General features: G+C 35.9%; 1 protein-coding gene across 9 annotated transcripts in view; it reads left to right on the forward strand.

Annotated features, from left to right (window-relative positions):
• Positions 1-2,385: 2,385 nt before the first annotated feature.
• Positions 2,386-27,772, forward strand: part of Lrp1b (LDL receptor related protein 1B) — a 1,848,437-nt gene continuing 1,823,050 nt past the window's right edge. For 8 of the 9 annotated variants that reach the window (XR_015445151.1, XM_087195526.1, XM_087195530.1 and 5 more), the window contains exon 1: positions 2,386-2,572. Coding sequence is in view for 7 of the 9 variants with exons in the window: in XM_087195526.1 (XP_087051652.1) it covers positions 2,386-2,572 (187 nt within the window). In the remaining 2 variants the exon portion in view is untranslated. The remainder of the gene's footprint in view (positions 2,573-27,772) is intronic. The other variant, XM_087195560.1, reaches the window with a different exon arrangement.

The raw sequence follows: 27,772 nt of genomic DNA on the forward strand, positions 1-27,772 counted from the left end.
ACAGCTACAGAAATCCCTAGCAACCTAACTTTCAGGCCAACTCTCCTTCATACACCTCCTAATTCAGATCCAGACTATTGGCCCCAGTCTGTTTATATAAACATCCCTTTTCTAACTTGTGAATTTCTGGTGTGACACATGAATTATTATCATCTACCATAAAAATCCCAGCATCACACACATACAAGGAGCTAACTGAAATGAAATCTGATCATGTGTGGGCAAACCCTGGCTCTAATTGGGAAGTGCAACAAGATTTCCCCTTTTTCTGACTGACTGGAATCCAGCCCTACTGTTCATCCTGTAGAAGTGGACGAGTCACTGTGGGAGTTCTGTACATGACAGGTCTCTGGTGGTCGTATTGTTCCAGGCTACTCTACCCTGCACTTTGGAGGTGGAGGGGTGGTGGTGGTAAGGATACAGGAGAGAGAGAATCTGAACGTCTTCAGCCAGGTTTGTGAGCACTACTCATCTGCTTGCCAAGACTTAAGTGGATACAAATCTCCTACTAGCTGACTCTTGGTTGACTGAATGGGAAGATGTAGGAAAAGCACCTACTTACTTTGTTCCAATAAATAAGTACTTCATATTATGCAGAGGGCTGTGCATCCTTGAAAAAGAAACATGTTATTCAAAATTTTCTCTCTAGTTCTTGAAATTTCATTCCAAAGTTTGTAAATTTTGACACAAAGTAGAAAAAGAATCTTTTTTCCTACAGGTTATATTTTATTATTAGGCAACAATAAAAACATCTAGAGGTAATTATATGTAACCATTATTTTAAAAAGCACGAATTTCTAAATGTAGAGAGACAGTCCTTTAGACACTAAATGATTTGGTTTAGAAACCATGGTAAACTTTATTTTTAATATGGAAAAAGTGACCTAAAAGTCATGTTGATATTCATAGTAAGTACGAAAAGGTGAATTTCACAGATTATTGGCTGTGTTCCAGCGTCACTTCTGTGTTCTTTGATTCAGGTTAGTTTCTATGAAGCATCCTAAAAACTGAATAATTTTACTCTCATAGCAGCTAGTTTATAGTGCTGGGGTTCATCTATAAGTCTCACCCAGTAAACCGCAAAAAGTGTCTAAAAATATTTTTTCTTACTTTTTAATTATCCTATTGGTTTTTCCTTACAGTTTTCCCTTCCTCTCATCTCAGGTTTTAAGATTTTGAATACATTTAAAATCATTTAAAAAATCATTTAAATTTAAAAACATTTAAAATCTCTTGTTAGAAGAGAATTGTTGACTTTAATATGAAGACAGTCAGCTTTGCACTACTTAGATTTTTGCATTTCAATTCCACAGCCATTTCTGAATAGCAGACTGAATCGTTAGGTACTTGGATGATCAGGCTGAGAAGTTAAGCAGTCAGACAACTCCTTTTTTTTTTTTTTTTTTTTTTTAATTCCATTGATTTGTTTTCATGCATTTGATGATTGCGGAAAGTTCCTAAACCGCCAAGGCACTATACGGAGGAGGAAAACGAAGCCATGATAAACCTACCTCAAAGTCTGTTTAAAAGGTACCAGGTATTACCCTCTTAGAGACAGAAACCCGCAGGAACACACACTGCCAGCTCCTCGCCGTACTGCTCCCTGCCTAGAGATCTCATTTTCCTCCTTTCACCTTCCCTTGCTATGAAATGGTGGGTGACTTTGGGGACTGTTTTGCTTTTGTTTTTGCTGAGTCACTAGAGTTTAGGGTTCTGTCCCCAGGTGCTACTCAGCATAAAAGTTAAAAGTGCAATTCCGAAAGAACTGCGGTTCTGCCAAGTGGAGTAAACCACTCCCCCCAGAAAAAGGCTCAGCTCCTCGGCTCCTTCTCCCTTCCCAGGCAGCTTCCGAGGAAAGCAGGGATCCAATCCGCTTTGCGGAGAGCGGCGGCCCAGGGCTGAGCCGCTCGTCCCCGCGGGCTGCTGGCTGTTAGCGAGGCGCGTCCTGGCCGGCTCAGCCGGTGCAGAAGTCTCCCCGTCTCTGAAAACCCCAGTCCCCTCCGAGCCAGCTTGGAGTTACTTTCCCTTCGAGGAGACAAAAATAATTGTGATCTGTGGCGTCCTCCGATCGCGGTGGCATTTCCCCGTTGTGTTAAACGCCTCTCACTAAGTGACAGATGTGATTTGTGTGCACGACGGAGGGGTGGGAGGCGGCCGCGGTGATCAGTCAGTGGATCCCCATCCGCCTCGCCTCTGCTGCCCCTCTTGCGTGATGTAAGATCAGACGCACCCTGCATTGAAAAGTCAAGACGCACGGGCTGCTCGCTCGCGCTCACTCGCTCCCCCGCACGCGCGCATCCGTGCACCTTCCACGTCCTGCTCCAGGCAGGAGACGGCGGGCTCGCTGGCCTCACTGAGCTGAAGAATTTCCAGTGACATTTGTAAATGACGCCGCTCCATTCCGGGCTCGCCGCGGTTGCCGCTGCCGCCGCCGGGCCGAGGGTGCCGCGGAGCAGTCTCCAACGCAGGCTTCCTTACCGGGCGACCACAATGTCCGAGTTTCTCCTCGCCTTCCTCACTCTCTCGGGATTACTGCCTATCGCCAAGGTGCTGACCATGGGAGCCGACCAAGGTAAGGAGAACACCTCTCCCTCCCCGTGCCTGCTCTTTTCCCTCGGCTCTCCTGCTGGGCGACGCTGGCAGATTAGTGAGTGTGAAACTTAAGTCCTAGCAGCCCCGCGCCCGGGACCCGTTGGCCACTGCGCTCTGGCTTCGTCCTGGGGAGCGGGCTGGCGGGGGCGGGGGGGCTTCTGAGCCACAGTCCCCGACACCCCCGCGATGTTTTCCTGTGACTAGCCACGGGTCCCGATTTTGTCCCCTCTGGAGCCCTTGGACTTGGCTTTGAGCTTCTCTCCGCGCCTCTCAAGCGCTGCAGATGAGGGGGTCCGAGTTCGCCTCCTTCCGAGCCTTCCCTTGGGTTGGCTCTCAGCTGCGAGCTACTGCGGGCTCCGGGTTCTCCTCCCTAAGCACCTCCGTGCTCAACTTAGCTGCCTGGGTTAACTTCCTTACCGGCTGTTTCCAGGGTCCAGGAAGGACACGCGAGCCTAGCGCGGCCCCGTCCCTTCTGGCGCCCTTCCTGGGCACACTCGCGAGCTCCGCGTCCTCCGCACAGGGGCTGCTCGGCGCACGCACCTGCCCGAGCTCGACTTTCCGGCTTCCGAGGGCCCTGGAACACCCGTGTGGCGCGGCCACGGGCACCCCAGCCTGGCTCGGGCTGGAGCTTTGCTTCAGCTTTTTCCCCAAGTAGCTGATGAACGGTGGAAGTTTAGAGGGAGGGGGATGGGAGCAGAGGAGAGGAGGTGGGAATTAGCATCACCTGGCATTCTGTAAACTTTTGATCTGGAAAACCTGGAACCCGCTCTAAGTTTCATAGTCTTTGTCAACAGACGTATAACTGCAAAAATAGAAAAGAAAATAGTGGGTGATTACATGGGACCGGGTACTTTCACTGCTTAAAGTAAAATCAGAAGTATCATAAATCTATTTTTTAAGCATAGAATGTTCATATTGACTAATCTGGTTCAGCTTTTTATTATAATTAGGAAAAAAGAGATGGAAAAAAAAAGCAAACAACAACAACCTAGATGTCAATGCCCAGCAAATAGACAAAATGTTACGTTGGGAATTTAGTGACCGTGTTTATATGAAGCAAATTATGAATGGACTAACATTATTACCTCATTATAGAAAAGAATAGGGGACTGAATTGGAGTGTTTCTATTTAACCTGCTGTTGGCATCTGGATTATAGTCTTTACAGCCATCATTTTCTTTGCCGGTAGTGGAACTAATGTGAGTTTCTTTAGAAAATCTGGCCATTACTGGCAAGAATCTTTTAAACATATTACCACCTACTCCTGTGGGTTCTGAACTTGTTTAAATTGCCTTGAAGTTGGTATGGAATATTTGAAAACTGTACTGCTAAAATGGAAGCCCATAGCTCTAACTTGAAAGGATGATGTCTTTGATCTGGAACAATTGGCTCTCAACCTTTCTTAAGAACAATGTTTGAAGTTCGACCTGAGCAGATGAACAGAATAAAGCTTTCAGCCCAGTGTGCTAGCAAAATGTAATGACACTGGCAGACTGCTGCTATTGGGCTCTTTTCTGATGGAGTTCCCAGTCTTTAGAATTTGACCTCGTATGGAGCTAAGTCCTCTCGGCTTTTGTATGTGCTTATGTGGTTAGTGCTGTTACCACCATGATCGAAATGAATACATGAAGGTAACTTTACATATTAAAAAAAGTTAAAGGTATGGACACTCAAGTTTTTTGCAAGATAGGAAAGTAAATCACCTAAATGATTATAGTATTGCCATTCACATTTCTGTGAAGGAGAGGAACATATAAGATGTAAATAAGTCACACAGAAAAGAATTGTTTTCATCATTTATTCATTGTTCATTTTGTTTGGGGAAGTTCTTTTGTTTAAGAAGTACTTTATCAAATAACACAAATAAAAATAGCTGAAGAAAGACCATCACTTTACCACTATTATATATGTACATTTAATCCAACTTTCAAAACTTAGAAAACAATTTAAATTGTCACAGCTACCTACCAAAAGTGAAAAGTGTGAACCCCACCTTATTTAGGGAGGAGGGGGAAGAAATCTTGTTGAAAGTTCAAAACGAAAATACTGCTGCATTATGGCAAACTTCCCCCACTGAACTGCTGAAACAGAATATATGGGAATATAAACTCCAGAAAGAGGTTAATGAGATGTAACTTTCAGCACAGGCTTCTGTCAGTTGTCCTTGAAGACTAGAATAGTCATGTGAAAACACTAGTTTTGTTAGAGTTAGATCTATGCCAAAAAATGTGAAATCACTTTTAGATTTTCCAAATAGGTATTTGATAATGAGTAGCTTCTGAAACTATGGAGATCAGATAGGATGTGTTTGTTTTACCATCTACCTGTGTTGCATTTTCCTTTGTCAGTATAAGCTCAAACATTTTATTAAATAGAAAGGTACTGAAAACTAACTTGGATGTTTAGTAAGTTCAATTGATAAACATTGACCTGTCCTTTAATTATGTATTGTTGATTTTCTTAAATTACATTGATTATTGATCAAGAGTCAAACTAAGGTAGATGTCAGCTCTTATAATCCTTCACATCAGAAAAGGGAAACACCTTTGTAACTGTAAAGTCAAAAGTGGAGGATGAATCAAATTCACTTAGAGTCAACTAATTTGTCATATAACAATGTCATATATCAAAGTACTGCTTAATAAAGATTAGGACTTTAAAAGGAAATACATTTTGAATTGTCAAATTTTCTGAAAAGAGAAAGGATTGAGAAACACAAAGCTGGTCTCTTTTAAATTCATGAGTCTCCTAAATTATGGAGCTATATTCCCAAAGAATATATGGAGATATGGAGCTATATTCCCAAAGAAAGTTCATCATGCTATTGTTGTTTTCATATGCCTGTGTATAAGACTACCTAAATGACAATCAAAATTTTAATCTTTCTTCCCTCAAAGAAGTTCTGCAATCCATGTCTCTGTATATTCATTATCGTTTTATTTTAAACAAACTCTAATCTTTGAGTTTGTTTCCTTCCCAACCCCTATCAAGCTCAAACTGAAACTGGGTAGTAAGAAAAGGCTTTGGTGGAAAAATAAACAAAAATTTAAATATTTTAAAACAATAAGAAAAATATGAGTGGCAGAAAACAGGATAAGAGAAGGAAAAAGAATAGAGAGTAAAAAGTTACATTTAGGAATGGGCGGAATTCCAATCAGTGTTCTTGAAGACATTAAAGTATCTTTATACAAAATAATAAGTTTTCAAAATAAATACTTTTCCTCTTAATTTCATAATAAATATCCTATGAAATTATTTTCAGTATAAAAATAAGTTAAACATCCATCTTCATGACTCTGGACATAATTAAGCCTCAAAGAAAGGAAAAATACATGAGAATATTGCAGAAAATTTAAATGTTATCTGGTCTACAATAATTAAGATTTTCATCTTAATTTTATTTTTGAATTTAAATGAATGCTCTTAGGGTGCTGATAAGTGATATTATTAATGTATTCTTAGGAATAAAATGACACTTTCTAAATGCTACTTATATTTCAGGGTAGAAATATGCAGGCATTTTTAGTTTACAAGTATATTGAAACCAAGACGTTACTTTCTTGGTAATTGCCTTTTCAATTTTGTGTCAGGTTCTAGGAAAAATCGTAAAAATAAACTCCATTTAAATTCACCTCACACGATCATATCTTGGTCTTCTACAGGGATTACAGTATTGAAATATCAGTGTAACTTCTTACTATGTAGTATATTAATATCATCCTCTTTTATGTGTCTGCTCGTAATTTTTTCATCTTATATGAAATGTACCCCTTATCTCTAAGTCTTTAACTACTTCCTGGTTTTGGAGATTCGGTATAGTAAAAAGTATCAATTGTGCATCCTGAAAGATTTCCCTATCTTTGGTGGCTTCTGTCAAAACAGCTCTTATACAAAGGAAACACTTGTCTTCATTCTCGATAGATACATTCAAATAAAGTAGAATTAATCCTAAAAGTTAAACATACTTGTAGCAACATGATGTCATTAGTCAAACTAATTTAGGATTATAATGGAACCCATCTCCATTTACATGTCCTCTTTAAAATGGCTGCCTTGGCACAGACATCTATGAAAATGCTACTCTGGCCTGAAAGTTGGACGTGGTTTTTATTAATAAAATGTTTTTTTAAAAAAAAAAATCCAGATAAAAACATGTCTATTTGTATGATTGCTGCTGCCTTGAAAAACAAAACAAAACAAAAAAAGTGAAGTGAAACTTTTGATCAATTTACCAGCTCTCAACATGCAAAGTTCTAATGACTTTCCACATGACAAATATTTTAGAATCTGTTGGGGGAGAAAATAAATGTCAAATTGTATTTGACTTTACAGTGCTGTGATTATGATAGACTCATTGATTATAATTTTAAATAATAATTTTGGTAGCTGGAATGCTAAAGAAAAGAAAAATAAAGCCAAAAGATGAGAACCCTCCCAATGGATTTGTCAGAATATGTGGTTGGCAGAAATTCTATCACAAAATAGTCATCTTCACTTGAAATGGTTTAGAAACTTTCCTTATATTTCCTGAAGAATCCTAGCTCCCCACATTTGATCTCAGGAAAATGACGAAAAAGCCATTTGCCTTACTGTCCTGAGACAGTAGATAACAATTTTTGCTCCTGTTTGGCCAGGAAAGGGAAGAAAAATTAATCTTACTGACCACTTTATATTCTTTTCTGTGGAGCTAAGTAATATGAATTATAATCCTCAACCTTAACTTAAATGACAAGTAATTGAGTAGAGGCATAGGAATGAAATTACAATTTAGTAATTAGAAATCAAAAGTCTAAAAACCTTCTGGACTTTTACAAATTCTTTTATTTTGGAAGGAGATATTTTAAACTAATTAATTCTTTGGAAAGAATCTAATATTTAAGCATTAATTAACATACAAAATGAATGTATTTCTGAAAATTAATTTGAGTGTTAAAAGTTACTTTTTGACTACATTTCATTTGTGCCAGTAAGTATATTTACCTCAACTGCCCTTGAAAAATATTATGTTTAAAATAAAATTGCATCCTTTTTTTCGCTTTTCTGTGCTCATTTAAATAACATGTTAATTTCACCAAGTACATCTGAACCCTTTATATATAGAAAGAGAACTGAAGACTGCAGAAGATTCTGCCATACATCAGAACAAGTAAGGCTTAGACCGTCAAAATGTACATAACTTTTGCTATTAGAAGCTTCTTTTCGATAAGCTGTATTCACAATTGTAGATCTTTATTTTCTCCTTAAATATGATTTGGAGGCCTCTCTTCCCACCCCACTCCCAGCATAGCTATAAGGCCAAGTTTACAAAAAATGCATTATTTATTACTGTGTTCTAAATTCAGCGATAGGAAAATGTTGCTTTGTGCTCTCTCTCTTTCACTCTGTCTCTCTCTGTCTCTCAGCCTTTCTATATATATCTCTGTCTCCTCTTGGCTTGAACTCTATCTGTATAAAATTACTTATTTTGATTGAGTTTTCTGCAAAAAGTAATTGATGAAATTGATTGGCAACAAAATAAAAATCAAAATATTAGATAATAATCCAAAGGTCTGGTTGTTGAAAAATGATATAGTATTATCAACACTTGGAAATTTTTCTCAAATGTTCCAAAAAACTATTAATATATAACATTCTGGCCATCTTTACCTGTAGAAACAAAGATCAGTAATCTCAATTAACATATTTTTACTATAGTTTTTTTTGTTTAATCTTACTGTGCTCAGATATGAGGTTGAATATTCATGTGTATATGAAAGTTTACAAATGAATAACATTGTACCTGTACTAGTTATAGAAGACAATGTATCTTACTTGAAGGAAATATATTTTCAAGTGTCATTTCTTCTAACTTTAAATAAGAGAGAAAAAAATAGCTTCTAGAAGTAGATAGAGCATGTTACCCTGATAAGATCCCAATGTTAACATTTTATCTCACAGTGCATTCTTATTAACAGTCAGACATCTCTTCCTAAGTTGCATGCACCTCATTGTCCTGAATGGCTTTGCCTTCAGACCAAAGACAGGTATTGTTGGAACACGACCTCATTTTAGTCAAAAGAATATATTTCTTCTTTAGGTAAGATCAAGGTACTGCAGATCGCCTCTTGTTTTATTCTTACAATCAATAGGACATTCCTTCTTAACTTTTCCACATTGATTTGACATCCTTCAAGACTTCCAAGACAGCTTAACTTTAGAAATACGAATACATAATTTCTTAAGAAATTTTCTACCGCTGAGTTTTTCTTTAATGACAGTTTGTCACCTTAGCCTTTTCTTCTTAAAATGAGAAAAGAGAATTAAAATGAGGGTGGGGTAGCAGAGGCAAAGAGAAATAAAACTTAGTTGTGATTGCTTTGAGAGCTCCTGGGGTAGTCTATGGTATTTGTGAGAAAGAAAAACTGTAGGCATAATACTTATAACAAAAAATGTGTTTGGAATGGCCTGTTTTCTTTAGAAATTAGTATCTATAAGGAAAGGAACGACAAAGATGGGAAGAAAACTTTAATATTTATTGAATATATTTACTTTTGCACACATAGATCAAGTAATGGAGGCAATTAGGAATCTCAAACTTTTGCTAAGATATAAGTTCCTGAGGTTTAAATACTATGTTTTTAGATTATCTAAGATATAGTGCACATTTCCAACAATTTTAATGGTATATTATTGGCACAATAATGCTAAAATAGCAAGTATGCTTTATTAAAATATTCCATTTTATTTGACTCTATTAATTTTTTTGTGAAGAAGGCCCTTTAATTCTTTCTTTTTATGGTATCGGGGATCGAACTCGGGTCCTTGTGCTTGCAGAGCAGGCGGCGAAACCACTGAGCTAAATCCCCTGGCCCAACTCTATTAATTTTTAAGGCATTTTCTCATGGCAGCCCTGGAAGTACAGAGATAGCAACATAAGCTCATGGGTGGGATTCTTGCCACATCAGGTGAGAGTATTAGAAACTGTGCCCGCTTTGCCTCTATATTTTGGAGAATTTCACTAAAACTCAGATTTTTAGATGGAAAGACTGAGAATTTAAGCTTCCTTATTGAACCCATGTACTATTCCAATTGTAGCATAAAGGCTGATAGATCACCAGCATCATTCATGTCTTATAATACAATGTTATATTAATCTTATTAAGGGAAATATGGTGATTTTCTCCAACATTCAAGAATTAAACATGCTATATGCCTCTCAGTGCCCCATAAGACATGTAATCATTATGTTTTCGAACATGTACTAGTAAAAAATTACATAAAATTTAGAACTTATTACACATTTTCGTCAGTCATCATATTACATTCTATTCTATAGATCCTTTCCCTGCTGGGATGTTTGCTTCCTATTTTCATTTGCTAATTATCTTGCCAAATGTTTTGAAATTAATTCTAACAGTGGAAGAATCAACATCTAAGCACATTTTTAGCTCCCCTTGCTGTTCTCTTTGCTAGGATAACATAAAGTAAAGAAGACACGTGATTTTGTCTTATGTAGGTTTTAGTCTGGCTGCTTTGTGAAAATATCACCTGAGTTAGAGAACACTGCAAAAGCACATTCTAAAAAATGAAGTTCACGGAGTCCCAACACCGCCATGAGTGCAAAGGAGTTAATATTTGTGCAAACTCATTACATTATGTTACATTACATAGGAACCCTATTTTATTAATTGTATCATTAACAACATTACTGTATTTGCTAATAGCAAGATCTCTTATATTTTTCAAGATGCCTTAAATTTTTTCCAGTTTTTTTTGTCTGCTGAAATCATTTAATCCCCACAGGACCTCATGTGATCAGTAGTTATTTACTTATTTACTCATTCATTGAGTAAATTGGTGATAAGCACTGTTCTAGGTTCTGAAAATGAAGCAAATAGACAAGATAGACAATGCAGCTGGACTGTTAGCATGGGAGATGATAGATAACAAGCAAACGGTTAAGTGACTATGCTAAAAAGAAAGAAAATAGTGCGATGTGGATCTGGAAAATGCTTTGTGGGGGTAGTAGTTGTAGTTATAGATATTTTTTGAGAACAGTGACATCTTATTTATTTATTTATTGGTACCAGGGATTGAATTTAGGTCTGCAGCCGGCAGCGAAACCACTGAGCTAAATCCCCGGCCCATCATCTTTTCAGAATAAGTGATGAGAGGAGATAATTTATGGAAGGTACTTGCCATGCACACTCTTCAAAGCAAGTTATGAATTCACCATTTTCTTAGAAAAAGCAAAAAGACCTAAGTGTCCAAAGTGAAATGTATGTGTTTAAAAGAGACAGGGAATGGGCAAAGCCCTATTTATGATGAAGTCAATTTGATTAGCTAGTGCCATACAGTTTCACATGAGGTATGGGTTTGGTTCTGACTGCAGTGAATAAGAATACAATGTCTAATCAGTGATGAGCACAGAACTCACTCTGTGTACATTTGTGTTACTGGGGAATTGAACCCAGGGCCTCATACATGGTTGAATACTCTAGTACAAAGCAATAGCCCCATCCTTTTCAAAAAATTTTTATTATTAATTTTATTGATACATTTTAGGTATACAATATAGTGACATCATCATTGGAAATTTGCACCTTTACATAATCTATCTTGGTTCTTATTTTTTCCCCATTCCCCTGCCCTCTCTTCAACCCCCTCCACCCCGCCCTATTTACATAGACTTTGTTTCCATTTGTTTCATTTTCTCATATAAATTCCATTACCTTCTTTTTCCAGCCTGTCCCAAACTTGCCATTATCCTGCCCTGCCTCACAAGTATCTGGGATTACAGGTGTGCCTACCATACTCCGTAATACTTTTTAAAAAGAATTTGTACTTGTACTAAAAGAAAAAATATATTGAATCCAGTTAAGGGAATATCATGATTATCATGGAGAAGATGTGGTGGCTTGAGTGAGAAAGTAGCAGTAGAAACAAGGATTAGGTAGAGAAGAAATCCATGTCTTTTAATTAAGAATATTTTCTGTAAGGGTGCATGCAAGGATCTTTCTGTATAAATGAATACTTCTCCATTCACTATGTTAGGATATGTTGTAGTTTTGATCTGGATTGCCCCCCAAAGGCCTCATGTATTCATAGGCAGGGATTTTGGAAGATGGTTGAATCATGGGGTGCTCTACTTGCTGTTAGGAGGTGGGGTCTGCTCAGAAGAGGGGGGTCACTGGGGACATGATTGGAAGTGAAGATTTTCCTCCCTGGCTCCTCCCTTCTGTCTATGTTCCTGGCCCCCATGATGTGAGCAGTTTTCTTTTGTGGCAGGCCCTTGCCCCATGCTGTTTCTGTGTTTAGGAGTGCCCAAAGTGGACCAAGACATCTGAAAATAACCCTCCCCTTTAAGTTGTGTATTTTGTCCCAGGAAGGAGAAAAGTGACCAAGACATAATAAGGCATGCAACAGAACTTCAGAACATAACCTTTGAAGCTCAGTTTTAGCATTCTAAATAGAAATATATAATCAGTTTATTTTAAAATGGATGATTTCCAATTTGTATCACCTATTATTAACTTGTACAAAACATGTTTCACAATATAAGACCCCTTAAAGTCATATGTGAACTTTGTAATGTCACTGACCTTCTCACTACTGTTTCTCTTTACATTTCAAAATCAATATTACCATTTTCTTTTTCTATATTTATCCATATGACATGCATAAATTCCACATTTGAAATTAGTAGAATCTGACTCACAGTATTCTCTAAGATTTAGTTAAAATAATATATTTAAGAACATTCTGAGCATCAGTGGACGTTTAGCAATTATTTTGCTGATTTATTTTTACCAATATAAACCAGTGTAACAGCAGAAGAAATGGACATTGGCCTATGGAGACTGATTTGTATTTTCTTCTTGAGAAAATTCTCAGTATTTTAAAGAAAAAGCTTGGCCCCAAATCCTTGACATGATTGAGAAGAATTTGTACTGACAGTCAAGTTCCTGGTTATGAATATTCGATTAGGTTAGAAAAAGGAGGAAATTGGAAGAGAGCTACTCTTCACTCTCTGTATTTATCACTCTCCCTGGAAATTCCGAGAGAATTGTAGGAAAGAAGCAGGAGATGACATCAAGAAGTAGAGAATCTACAAGGTCAGGGAACCCTGCTAATGAAGAATTTATGACCTACTAAGAGGTATTACCTCTTAGTCAGAGCCCTTGAACTCTTGTCCGGTATTTATCCATTGAGCAAATGTAAACCCTAACATGTTCTGTTCCCAATGTGGTTTCTACACCTGGAGACAGAAACAGCTGTCTCCAAGACAAGCAGTATAAACACGAGTTTAGCAACTGTACAACTTTGGATTTTCAAGGGAAACTTGCTGATGGCCACAGAACAAATACTTACGGTTTACTCAGCTTTTGTTGGACCTATAATGGAAAGAGAAGGCGAAAGGGAGAGAAAGGGAAATGAGATCAGTTTATGATGGAAAAGGAAAAAACAGTATGAGAGCCTATAGTCTGTGTGAAAGAACAGAGTAGTGTTTGAAGGAAACACAATATTAAGCTGATTGAGTTAGCCTTGTGTCCTAAATTATTTGAAGATTGTTTTGACAGTTGGTACTCAATGTTTTTCATTGGTCCTTTTTGTCTTTTAGCTCTTGTTGCTATTGTCTAACTTACCTGAACGAAATCCATTTTAATTTTAAAATTTGATATTGAAATCTGCCTTACACAGCACCACCAGAGTACCAGCTTGGTCCTCACATTATTTCATTCAATAATGAAACAACTTCACAACTCTTTTAAACACTATTTACCTGATATTGAGGGACCAACAGCATATGGAGGAACACTTAACCTCCTTCAGAGAAGTGACCTCGGAAATGCTGCATAATCCTAATCAGTGATGCATAAAAAGATAATTTGCATTTTACTTTTCAAGCATGATGTGTCGTTAGATTTAAGGGAAGGCATATACCAAATAGTGGTCTGGGGATTTAGCTCAGTGATTCCGCTGACTGCCTCACAAGCGCAAGGTCCTGAGTTCAATCCCCATTTCCCAAAAAACAAACAAACAAAAAAACCCCAAACATACACCAAATAGTAAGTTAAGAAAAAAACTGACCTAATGTTCAGGCTTATTAAATTTTAGAAATGCCTAATTGAAACATTGAAGCAAAACATCTCAACTGATGTATTTGTTGTGTAAAAAGCATACATGTGAGTTTAGTAGACATTTTCTAGTTGCCTGTGCAGAAATCAAATTTCCGTGTAACTAAGTTCAGCCCATTTTTCATTCATGTCAAAACTTTCTTTGATAATTTTGTTCCAAAATTTCAGTACTAAAAATCTACATTATGCTTCAAATACATTAAATATGAAATATACACTACATTTTTATTAAGTCTTAGAGTGACTGAGCGGAATGAAGCTTGAGGCTGAGAGATTTTGCATTAATATTTAATTTGGAGCTCACTGTAAATTTGTGTACTGTGTATTTTAGCAGAAAGATGCCAAAAACTTTGGAAATAAATTAATATGAGTAATTGAAAACAACAGGAAGAGGAAGGGTTACTTAATACTTATGAGTACAAGGTGTGATTTATGCTTTTTGACCAGAACTCTGCTTGCATCCCAGGGAGGTGTGCTGAAGGGCTTTATTTCTTTCATGAGGAAGGGATTGTGAGAAAAGATTCAAAGTGAGTATAAGGAGTCTATTTACATTTTAGGTACAGTAAAAGAAAAATAATTACTGACTACATGCTCAGCATAAAAGATGTTTGGGCAAGAAATATTATGACCTCTTAGAATCTAAACTTGCTGCACAGAGCCAAGGAAAATAAACAGTGCTCCTTCTGATATTAGTTAAACTAGCAAGCAACCTTAAAAATCTAGCAATAGGAAGAAAATCACTTAAGTCAAAAATAAACTTGCAGTGACTGAAGCTACTTGGGTTCAGCAAGATTTAGAGATGAATGCCAAAGAGGATTAGTAAAATTCTCTTCCGTGTGAAATACAGCAGCAGTAGCTGTATTGTCACATTGCAAACTCGTGTTTAAGAGTCACTATGTAAGTGAGATTTGTACTCAATCTATAATAAGAACAATAACATTTCCTTAAAAAGCAAGAAGTCAAATAAAAGAACCTCATGTAACAATTTTGCCCTTTTCTCTCTGGTCTGCAGGGAAGAGAAAATGATTGGCAACATTCCTTCACTGAGGAAAATAAGGTTGGCTGTAGCTTCTGAGATCCCTGGACTCAGAGGGAAAAGGGCTGCTTAAATTTCTTTGCTCATCATGTGAAGTAACAACACTCTAAACTACTTATTGACCTTTATGAATTAAAGGTCAAGATATAGGGCATGTTTCACAAACACAAAAGCATGTAACATGCAGGCTAGTGAAAATGTACTGTAGGTGATATGCAAATTGGAAAAGAATCCTCACTGTCCAAAGAGGCAGCCAATGTTCATCTCCTGGCTTTGTGTGAAAATGGTAGCCACAGTGGTCAGCCATTGGCTAATGCAAAAGAGGGAGAGGATCTTGATTTTTATACACAATTCCCTAAATCTTGAGCATTGCTGATCAATTTAAAACACAAATCACAGAGAAAACAAATAATATAGGGCTACCAAAGAGGAAAGCTGATGGATTCAATTCTGGAGCACAGGAGCTGTCACCTGCTATGGGCCTTTGGGGTCCCTGAGTTACGAATGACAGGAGGGTGATCTGAGTCCATGAGAACAAATTGTCCTTGTTGTGTTGCAGACTAGAGATGTCACTAGAGAGGTTAGCAAAATGCCCAGGAATTTTGAGTGCATTATTGTTGCAAGTCTGGGTTTTGGAAAGGATACCAAAGATGAGCTTCCTCAGTGTCCTGGATCTCTGTCTTCACAACTTCCTCTCCCCTGCTGGACATAAAGCAGAATCAAGGTAGAGAAAGTGGGAACAGAAAATAGTCTTAATAACTCAACAGGTTTATGATATTAGGCCCAATTGTGACTTAGTTAGGAACATATCACTGAAGGTCATCTAAGAAAGAGAACTCTTAACAATGATGAGGAAAGGCTAAGAGGAGGTTTCACTCAGCTTCAGTATCCCAGGAGCCTTGCTAAAAATATTGTGTGATAAATGACAGCCATGTGGTTTAAAAAAATCACTAGGACACACATAGATAATTACTTAAATGTGGAAGGAAAACAGGAAACAGGGAAGCAGATGAAAACTGCTACGTCATGAAATGAAGATGGCAGAGATGTAATCTTGATGGGAGACAGATTCTCATACGGAGACACAAATGGGATCACATTTAGGCTTGTGTTTCATCTGCCCTTGAAATGCTGTTTCTAAGGCCAACTGTGCACTCTATTATTTCTGCCTTTAAATTTTATACCTGTGTTTCCCATGAAAATTAGTATATCCAAACTGATATTTGAACCAGGGTGCTTTTCTTTTACTTTTTGTTTTGCAGTAAGTTTAAACTTATAATATTTTGTAAAATTGGTACAGAGAGTTCCGGTATAACCTTCCATGCAATTCCCCTAATGATAAATGTATTGCACATCTATAAGACAACATAAAAATAAAAGTATAACGTTGCTATAATAAAAGTTATTGATTAAAGAGCAAAGTTTATACAGCTTTTAACAGTCTGTCCATTGGTATCCTTTCATCTCAACATTAAATTCAGATTTAACACTGCATTGTGTTGTCATTTCTCCTTAGATTCCTCCAATTGTCAACAGTTTCTCTGTCTTATCACTTAGTGTCATGTCCTGGGCTCATTGGAAGACTATTAGTCAGTTCTCTGGTGGAATATTCTGCAACTTGCTTTTGCCTAATACTCTCTTGTTCTGTGATGGGGATTATGCGTTTTTGACAAGTGTATCTCTTAAAGTCGCACCGTCCTCAGTGTCACCAGGAGAAGCCTGCCAATGTGTCTTATTATTGGAGATGTTTACCTTGATCCTTTGGGTCAGGTGGTGTCTTTTCCATTCTTTCTACACTTGTTGGTATTTTCTCAAGAAATATGTTAGGTACATTTGCTCAAAAAAAAAAAAAAAAAAGCGACATCTCTGCCCTCAAAAAAGAAGTCTTTGCCCTCAAAAAAGAAGTCTTTGCCCTCAAAACTTTGATGGTCACATTCAGATAGGAAATGTAAGCAAAGTCATGCAGATAATAATTTTGAAGGGTTTGGTCAGACCTGGCAGATGAAGACAGAAGTGTATATGGTTCTGTTTTGCTTTGTCAATGTGGAATTAACAGAAATGTAAGTGCTATATGTAGGAAAGGGTTTTAATCTTTTGTATGTGTCTTGATCAATTGATCCTGACTATGTAGAAAGTTATACAGGAAGGTCCTACAGCCGGGTGTGGTTGCAGTTGTAAAGGTACCATGATCTGTTGCTGATATTTCCAGTGATCAGAGTTAAAATATATAAGAGATTTAGCATCTGGCCTGAAATACCCTTTCTGTCTTTATTAGCAGAATAAGAGTTTCTAATAATTGTCATGAAAAAAGAATATCGTCTGGTCCAGAATTTACAATGAAGTAACTAGTAAAAGCCCTGCTCATGGAAAATGCACAGCATTGTATAAAACCAAGGGTCTAGTATCATGCAAAGCCTTGAATTTCCTTTGCTCTGATTTACAAACTTTTTATTATCTTGCTTTTTTAGTTCCCCCTCCCCACATGAACACAATATTATGTTGTTCTGGTTTTAAACTTTCTAGTGATTTACAAGGATTTCTTCTACACGATCAGTTTTCATTCTTCTAAAACTGATGGTGTACTTTTGTTTTCAGAGGCTGTGAGAGACAAACACACCCTTTCTTACTAAATTGATTCATTTTAGGTATTTAGATCCGTCCATTTTTTAATGAGGTATTTATTCTGTAAACAGTTTAGATATAGAATCACACATCTGAGCAATAGTTGTTTCTGATAATAGCTCTAGTAAGGTAGTGAAAAACAGAGCTAGTTGGAAACTAATGGAACACCCATATTGAATTTTTTAACAACTTCATACATTTTAGGAAATGATCCATCTGAAAAGCATTATGGCTTACTGAGAAAAGCTGTACACTGAGAACTGGGAGAAATGGGCTTGATTCCCAGCTCTGTATCTGACTCACTCCTTGTCCTTGAGCAAATCACTTAGCCCTTCTCTGTGTCTACTTCCTGCCTGGTACAATAAGGAGAATAATACATAAAGACTCCCACTTCAACAAGATGGGCTCAGGTTGCATTCAGTCTGCAACCGCTGAAGGGATCTTTCCCCTATGACAAACTTATTTTTATTAGCATCTAATTAGATTGAATTTTGCAATAAGAGTATAGAGTTACAATTAAGTTCAAAGAATACTCTAAGAATACCTTAGTTCTTTAATTTGCACTGAAATTGTGTTACAGTAAATATCCCTTCAAGATAACACCGTCCTTTGCTGGGAAGACTTGTGGACCCTGTGAGCACAAAATTCTCTGTTGCCTCAGACCTCTTGACTATCAACTGTGGATTCTTGTGCTGAGCACAGCAGAACCCACTGGGAGAGTAGAAGATGGAATCCTATGGAGGAAAACATTACCTAGCAATATTTTCGTTCAAAAATAATATTTTTATAGCATATAAAAATTATCTTTCCTAAGTAGTATGTAATCATGAATTGTGCATTATTTTGGTTTGTCTCCTGATTCTCCTTTTACAGTGAACAGTCTCCCCTCCATATATTCTTTCATGATCTAGTCCTTTAGAAATGAATCTGCCACTTGTGGGATATTCTATAATTGCTTCCCTATTATCAATATTTTCCATAAACTGGGTATTAGGTCTGTGGGCTAAACTGGAAGTCATGTTGAACATTGCTGGACAAAATATTTCCTAGGTGATATTAGGAATTTGTAAATAAGTAACCATGGTGTGAGATCCCTGTACATATGTAGCTGAATTAACAGTGCAGATGCTCAGAGAGCTGGGAATGCACTGTGCTGTGATGGTCTGCAGCTTCTGCCTTGCTGTAATGCTCAGTGGCAACAAGGCACATCTCTGTAGTTACTGGACCTTCAGTCAACCAAAGCCTCTAACGTGGGGATAATGAAACATCACATTTGATTCTTTTGAAGTCTTCAAAAAAAAAAAAAAAAATCCCTAGGCAATGACTTGTCCCTAGAGGGCACTCCAATAGTGGAAACTTGTTAGTCGTAGCTGCAATCACATTTGTTGTTATAGGAGTAGCATTCTGTGCTGTAGATGTGCATGATGAAAAGATTTAAGACTGGAATACATTGTATGAATAGAAAAGCAATGATGTCTATCCTAGAGTCTCTGTTGAAATAGATGGACTTTTCTTGTTTCTTTGTTTGAATATGCTACCACATGGTGTGATTTAAGTAAAAGACACAACCTTTAAATTATTTTCAAATAAATTAGATCACAAATAATAAAGTAAAAAACATTACTTAGTACAAAATATAATGAAGTATTTCAAAGTACTAAGTATTACAAAGTAAAAACAAAGAGCTCTCTAATGATATTATATTTATTTGTCCCAGATCATATTTTTGCTTTAACTTTGATAATACGAAGAGAAAAAAAAATGGTGGATATAGAAATATGCACATGAGCTGTTCTTAATGATTTATAAAACCCATATTAGGCCAGGAGTTAAGAGATTAGGTCTTGAAGTCAATCAGCATGTTCTCAAATCAAGGCTGTATCATTACCTGCTCAGGGTTGGCCATCATACATAATCTGTCAGAATTTCTGTGAATGGACTTTGCTGAAAAGCTCAGAGTTGTAAGTATAGTTATATGTCAACCTCTAAATTGAAATCAATGCTTAATATGTTTTGCATTATAATAATTACATTACTATATACATACTTTCTTAGTGTTGCAATTTTGCCTACAGCAGAAAAAATTCAATGAAGTCATGGTAGTAGAGACCTTGTGCAACATAAAGACTGAGTGTTGCACAAAGGAGCCAGGCAGAGAGGTAGGAGGAAGGAATGACATCAAGACTTTACCTTACATATCCAACTTCATGCCCTAATCTGGGGTGGCATGAGTCCAGAGATTTTTTTTTTCTAATTAATATGGTCTACTGTGCAGACTCTTGCTAGCCAGGTGAGACTTCTGAGCAGAAGGAATTGCAGGTACAAAGTTAATGAAGAGTGAGCCAGAGTACCAACTTCCAGTAATTGTTTCAGTATTTGATTATGACAGTATCAATGAAATCTTGAAGAGAGAGATGTACAGGAGAGGTTCTTTATAACCAGTGAATCCAAAATGGCTTTATAAATCTGTCTCAGGGGCTGATGATCTAACTCAGTGGTAGAGTGTTTGCCAAGTATGTGTGACCATGCACACACACACGCAAAATGTATCTAAAAGAAGTTATCCAAAAATCCGTAAGTACAATTAATGAACTACTTAATAATAGGAGAAAAGTTCCTTGTTATAGAATATATTTCAATATAGATTCTCATGCCTTCTCCTGTTAGTCATTTAAAATGTAATTTATTTTCCATCAAATATTTTAAAATCCTGAACAACACTATAGCAGAGAGTCCCACCATTCTGACTACATTAGAATGGAGAGTGTCTCCCATGGCTTAGCAACTTAACAGTGGTGCTTCCAGCCAGGACTTGGCTGTCATGCTGAGGGTCCTATGGGATGTAATGCTATGTTGATTCTGAAAGTAGCCAGAATAAAAAAGATGATCTTCAAATTTTTACTGTTTATTTTTACTCATACAAGATTTTACATTTTTCTTTAAAATAAACAGGTGGGGGGATGAAGGGACGTGTGATGTGTTTTTTATGCTCCATGAATATTACAGTAATTCTTGAAAAGTATGAGTTTTTCCCCCAGAAAGAATATGCTTGTATAATATTGAGTAAATATTCAGTGCTTCTAAATGATCAATTTACATAAAGGATAGTTTGCTTTTTCATCAGAGTCTGCATGTTAAAGATTGTATGTCAGAAAATCGGAATGAAGATTAAATCGGGTTGGTTTTGCCTTTTTTAACTCTCCATATCATTCTATACAGCCTTGGAAAACAACCAAAGAAGGTATCACATTTGAATATTGAAACTATACTTTTTGGATGTTATCATTTCTCTTTAGGTGAGAAGACGCTAAAGAATTCCTAATACATATTTTCTTTTCCTCTTCAATGAGAGCAGTTTCCTTTTAAATAAAATAATCTTATAATTTAACAAAGGTATTTTTCATTATTTTTTCTTTTTAAAGCCAAAAATATTAAATTCATCTTTGTAAAGCAGTAAAAAGAAAAGCAGTTCTAGGAAAAATATGTAGTATTATGGGCTTCCTTTAACTTAGGGGACATATTTCTTTTAGGAAGCAAATATTTTGAAATTTTTCATGTTTGATAAACTGACAGGTATTCTCCAAATCATTTTCTAATTTATACATAGATAGTCTCTTAACATAAGCATTACTTATAGTAATGAAACAGAACTGCTATAGGGAATGTCTGCTGTACTATATTAATATGGCTTTTACATTTTCTTTGCAAATTCAAGGCTTCTTGCAGTATTATAAAAATGGAATAAAAATTTTAAAACATTTCTAGAGTGTTAAACATCATAGCCACCAATTGTCAGCAGGATTTGGGGAGCCAGCACCGAGCCGTGTGTATCCCACATAATGGATGCATGGTCATGGATTTCATTAAGCAATAACAATCTTCGGGAAACTGTCATTCCCCTCCCATTGTATCTAAATGTACATTTTCCTCATCCACTGAGGGTCATTCTGCCCGTAAGGCAATTGCTGCATGTCGTTCTCTGTCTTCTCCTCTGTCTTTCTTTAGGCTGATTTTTATGTGCTATGGAATAATTGTGTCCCATACAAATTGCGATACTAGTTTCTTAAAAATCCATTCAAAAGAAAGATATCATTTTAGATTCCCCAAAACAGCTCTTGGATGGGCACAGTTTCTATGATGGATGAAACAACCACCACTTGGAATACTCAGTTATCTTTACCTGAAGTCAGGGAAATATACAAAAGATAAGACTCCAGTGACCTTGGTGAATAAATTCTGTAAAGCTTCTTTTAACAAAGGCTGAAAACAAGATCATAAACTATCTAGGTCTCTGGTGTGTAGAACAGTGTGAGTTTCCATACATTTTTAAAATTTTTTGTCCCTTTCAAAAAAGAACTACTCATTTTGTCTCTCTATGCAAGATATTCAGAAGTGATAGAAAGACTGATGTAGAAACCATACTGTTAATAAAGAGCATGTCTGAAAATAAACAAGAAAAGAATCCCTCAACTCCTTGGTAGTGAATGAAAATGTGTTGCGTGTCCACCTGGCCTTGTTTGGCCTATTTGTCTTCTGTCCTTTAATCCTTTAGTCATTCAGATGTCTATGAAGCTTAAGTTTCAAATGAGAGCAAATACAGGAAATTAGAACAATACTGAAATGAAATAATCATTAAATAGCAAAGACTGTAAAAATGAGAATTCTCTCTTCATCCCTTGATAGAATTTTCTCTTTCTTTAAGAGTAGGATAATAGCCAGTCGCATTGACAACCCATGCTTGAGTGGATTTCTTACTATTTGTTGTAAGTATATCTTTATTAATGAATTATTTGAAAGTTACATTCTTAGCAGAAGACTTGAAAGGACTTATTATATAAATTTTTTTAGATAACCTTTAATTTTGGTCTTTTAAGTGGAATTGAAAATGAACAGTAGCTGGTTGAAAAAAATAATTTGGGATAATGATAGAGTCCCTGAAATCACAGGAAAATTTAATTTCAGAGAGTGTATCTAGTTTATTGTTTATGCAGATTCCTAGTAAATTACATTTGAGCCATCTTACTCCTTAATTTTTAAAAAGGCATTTGATATTTGATTTTCAGAAAATCAAAGTATTAGTTAACCTTTGGGAACCATTAAGATATATTTGTAATATTAAATATTTTAAGACTAAGATATTTGTCTAAAAATAAGAATGGCAAAATGAAGCAAATTATTTAGCAAGATATCTAGCATAAATATATATGACCACATAACCTATTGAACAATTATATGTGCATTTTATGCTAACCTTCTTGAGCAGCATGATCTTATTATAACCCAGACAATGTTACAAAAAATAAAACTTGTTAAAAGACCTCTTAGGTGTACAATGACATTCATCATTGGGAACTTGTATCTTTACATGATACATCTTGGTTTTTAGTTTTTCCCCCATCCTCCTGCCCTCCCTTCAACTCCACCCCCTCCCCATTTACAGAGGAAAAAAAAAAGACATCTGTCTTACTATTAAATAAATCAAAACTTCCTTCTTTTCCTTCTTTCTTTCCTTATTTTCTCACAGAATTAAATAACTAAATGGAGCAAATTCTTAGAAATATATTTTAATTTATATTTTAGCACATCTGTCTATTTTAATTAAGGCAAAAGTATAACAATGTAGCTATAAACTTGTATGCTAGTTTTATATCACATACCCACCTGCATGATGATGTGTATTTGTTCCGTATTTTAGCTAAATAGAAGTTGACGTCATCAAATGTGATCAACTTTTAAAGAAACGAAATACAATAACAGCTTGTGTAATAAGTAGGTATTTGAAATAATATAATCTTTGACTTACAAAAATTTTACTATACCAGATTTTTCAAGGTTATCATTATAGCCACTGATTAATATAATTTAGAAGTTTTGTTGGTGTGATACAGTATGATCCATCATTTAGGGATGAGCTGTAGGGAGGAGAAAGAGTATACAGTAGTAGGCAATGGTATTCCAAATGACAAAAAATGTTTTAATGCATGATATATTTTAAATGTTAGCGACATAAAAGTTTATATTAGAATGTAGCTGGCCCTGAAGCCAAAGATTTAGGTTTGTATCCAGGGTTTAGATTCTGTTACTTCCTAGCAGGGAGACTATGAATAAGCCACTTTACCTCTTCAAAACTGAGATTTTGTATCTGCAAAATATGACTAATGACCGCTTACTAAATGGGGTGGTTATGAAACTGAAGAAAATAAGGAAGTACTTTAGGAATTCTATTGCACGCTACAGAAGTAACATTTGTTATTCTGTGATAGTAATAAAGTCAGTTCACTTTGTTTTATTTTAAATTATTCAACTTTGAGATCTTTATTTCTTTAATTATTGCTTCCTCAACTTCTATAGATGGCAGAAAATTTAGTTTAATCACAATTTAGCATCTAAAATTATTTATTACAAAAATGTTAAATAAAATTGAGCTCCGGAAAAAATATGAGTGATTTAATAAGAAAATGTCATTATTTGTATGTTAGAAAAAAAATTACATTCTAGCTCAACATATAATCTATGTGATCAATCTCAATTCAGAGTGATGGTAATTATGTGTCCAAGTAACCTAGTAGTTCTGATGTTAAGTACCTTAAGAGAAGGCTGGATGAACTACTGTGGAATTTCAACTTCTGTCACTTTTAAATCATAGTATTTTTAGAAAGAGTTAGATAGTATTTTGTATAATGCAGCTTTAGATTACCTGATCAATATACAACCTAAAGGAAAATGTGAATAAACACATTTATTTAGAATATTTAAGAAAAATATTTATATTAGTAATTGAAATAGAAACATTATGAATCATTGCTAGACAATATAATCAATTTAAAATATAGACACAAGAAAATTTCCAAGTACAAACAGACTATTTTGGTTTATGTAAAAGTATACATATTCAGATTTCATAAACTCTTTCTGAAATTCTTTCCCCTGTATAATTTTGACCAATCTCCTTTTGAGCCTCTTATCAATTTAACATTTGTCTCTTATATTGAAGTAACTACCAAATTATGAACCTATATGTAGAAAATTCAGTAGACATTATTAGATTATTTATTGATCTTTGTGTCAAAAATTCTACATTTTGCAAACTACATAGGCTTGCAAAAATATTAATAATGAAAAGAATGACTTTAGTTGTAACTAGCTATATTTAATGCATTCTTTCAAGGAAAAATACCATCTTGATTGTCATCAAATCCAGAGTAGATATTTATACAATTTTATTAGTTGAAGACAACTAGGAAGTCTGATCCATTTAGCTTCCTGCTCAGATCAACCTTTTAAATAACCCAAACAGATCTTCTATGCACAGGCTTCTAATAGTTTCCAGTTGCTTACAGAGAAAAATCCTTGATGGAGAGGCCTCTGGGAGTAAAGATGACCTGGAACTTGCTCTCGCCTCTGGGTTCCTCTCGACTGAGTTTGAGTTGGTGCCCATTCCTGCCTTTGCAAATCAGTCTGTGAATATTCTCTCACAGCATTTGTCAGTCTTTGTCCAGTGTTATCATCTTTTCTCTTATGAACCCCTGAGGGTAGAGAATATGTTTTTATTTCTATCTCTATGTAGAGTATCAGGAAAATGGCTGGAGTTTGCAAACAGATGAGTAAACAGAGGTGTCCGCTGACTCCCCGAAGAAGCCTACGTACAGAGCACCTTAGGAGTGTAGGGCTAAGTCTGTGAGACTCTCTACGTACTGAAATAATGAAGACATGAATTGTTCATTGCTAACTTTTAACTATCCTGTTTGCTTTTGTTTTATTATTAATGCATGTTTGCATTACATAATGATTACGTTCATTGTGAGTAGTTGGTACATAACACATCCCTTCCTCCCTCTCTCGTCCTCCATCTCTTCACCTGTTTCCCATTTGAGAAAAATCTTGCTCCCTACTTTATTTTATTTTGACCTTTATTTCTATTTTGGGTCTCTTGTATAAAGAGAAATCATGTGATATTTAACCTTACGTGTCTGATTTATTTCACTTCATGTTATGGTCCCAATGTGCACTTATTTTCTGATAAATAAGTCAAGTTTATCCTTTTTATGGCATAGTAATAGTCCATTGTGTGTAAATGCCACATTTTCTTTATCCAAGGATCTGTTGATGGCCATAGAGACTGCTTCCATGTTCTAGTTACTATGAATTGTGGTACTCTAAAATGTGACTATGCACGGAGCACTCTGATATAATGTACTTAACTTTTTTCTGAAAGATACCTAGAAGAGGGATGGCTGGGTCAAATGGAATTTCTCCTTTTATTTATTTTTGCTTTTGAGGTATCTTCATACTGATTTCTTTAGTGGTTGTGCTAGTTTGCATTTCTGTCAATAATGTGGAAGTGTTCATTTTTTCTCCACAACTTTACCAACATTTGTCATTATTTGATTTGTTGATGATGGGCGTTCTGGGGTTAGATGCAATCTCAGTGTTATCTTAATTCACATTGCTCTAATGGCCAGCAATGTGGAACATTTGCGCATATATTTATTGGCTACTTGTACTTCTTCTAAAGATTGGCTGAACACAAGGCTGAGAAAATGTGTGGTCCTTATTGCTTGTGGTGTGCCCCAAGCAGAGTAACCTTAATGTACAGAAAAAGACTGAGTTTTGTTGCATCGCAGACTGTTACAGTTTCTAGTGCAAATACAACCCTTAACTGGTTAACAGCAGAATGCTCCGAAATGTCTTTATGACTCTGTGGTCCTTCAAACTCATCTCTGCCCTGTATATGCGCCCACAGGATATCATCTGATATTTGTTAAATGCCCAGCTCTGAAACTATCTGGAGCATTGGTTACAGGCCAGACTATGCTAAATCATAGGCTGCCAGTTTCCTTCTTGCCAAGCACCACAATAAACCCCTCTGCAAAAGTAATAAAAATTGCTGAGAAATAACTGATGAGGCTTTTAATGTCAATGAATATCATTTTGTGCAACTGGATTTTGAGAGTTTCCTTTCCACATGTGGAAGTGGGGTTTTACAAACTCTCCCATGAAAGAATGGGGATTTATAGTTGGCATTAGTGAACTCTGTAATAAAACAAATTCTCCTTCAAGTTCCTCTTGAAGTGAAGAATGACACTTGAACTTCTTATTTGGTAACATGTGGATTATAGATATCCCTCTTCTGTATCGCCAAAGTTGTGTCATCTTTCTGTCTTCCTAAATATCCTTTTGAGAGACGAAGTGGAAGAGAATTGATAAAATGTCTTTTGGCTTCATTAGATGGAGCTCGATTAAAGATTTGGAAGGTGCTGTGAAAATACATTTAGTTTCCTGACAATCTCATAAATGAAGCTCAACAACTATGCACCAGAGTCCTGATCAAACGCTTGTGAGGAAGCTCTTACATATCCGACAGGTTCTATTAATGAGTCCTAGACTGGCACAATTTTTAATTTGACCATTCCTTGTGTACAGTGGGTAAGAATGAGCCAGTAACATGAGATCAGAGATGCCATTTATTAGGTGTATTGTCTTCATTACAGTTTTTGAAGTAGTCCAACTTAAAATATTGTGCTAGTCACTATATATTTATTTCTAACATTATTGTGCTGTGACAGCATTAGAATGTTAAATGTTTATGAAAGAAAACGGTTGTCCTTATGTAATTTATTTAAGACTTTCTCCATTTTTTTAACAAACTGCATTACACATTAACTCGAGTTAGCCTCTTAAATGACTGTCCAAAGTACCTGTATTAAATTCAAAGTGTGTAATTTCATATATTCAAAAAATACAATGGTTAGAATTATGCTTATTTATGAATAAATGATTATAGAAATGCACATAAAGTAATTAGTTTTATTACTAATAATAAATAATGTTAAATAGTAACTTTGGCATTTAAAGGACAATTTGTTGGTAACCAGATATATATTTACTGAACAGTCTGGTCTTCTGGTTATCCAGGGACTAAAGCTAATACATAAATAAGAAACATTTATGCTAACATTTTGCCTAATTAATTTTAAAATTCAAGTTAATTATTTTAGTTAATATGCATAATGTGCATAATTTTTCATCTAGAGGAAAATTAAGATAGATTAGAAATGTAACTTGGATAATTTGTTAACAAAATAATCTACCGAAAGACATGGTACTAAAAAATAAAAACAAATTAACTAACCCCTGGCCCTTTGCAGATCTTAAAGTTAGTGAGATATATCAAGAAAATTCTCAACAAAATACAACTTTTCATTGAAAGAGTCAATTTCATATCGTAAGACCACATGCATTTTTCTCCATGATGAAGGAAGGAAGGAAGGAGGGAAGGAGGGAAGAAAGGAAGGAAGGAAGGAAGAAAGGAAGGAAGAAAGGAAAGAAAGGAAGAAAGGAAGGAAGGAAGAAAGAAAGAAAGAAAGAGAGAAAGAATCTTTTTTTATAGCTGTCTTTAGTACGT

This window comes from Heterocephalus glaber, unplaced genomic scaffold (assembly GCF_053883595.1).
Source record: "Heterocephalus glaber isolate CG9 unplaced genomic scaffold, H.glaber_assembly_v1.0 deba00000347, whole genome shotgun sequence".
Classification (NCBI taxonomy): Eukaryota; Metazoa; Chordata; class Mammalia; order Rodentia; family Bathyergidae; genus Heterocephalus; species Heterocephalus glaber.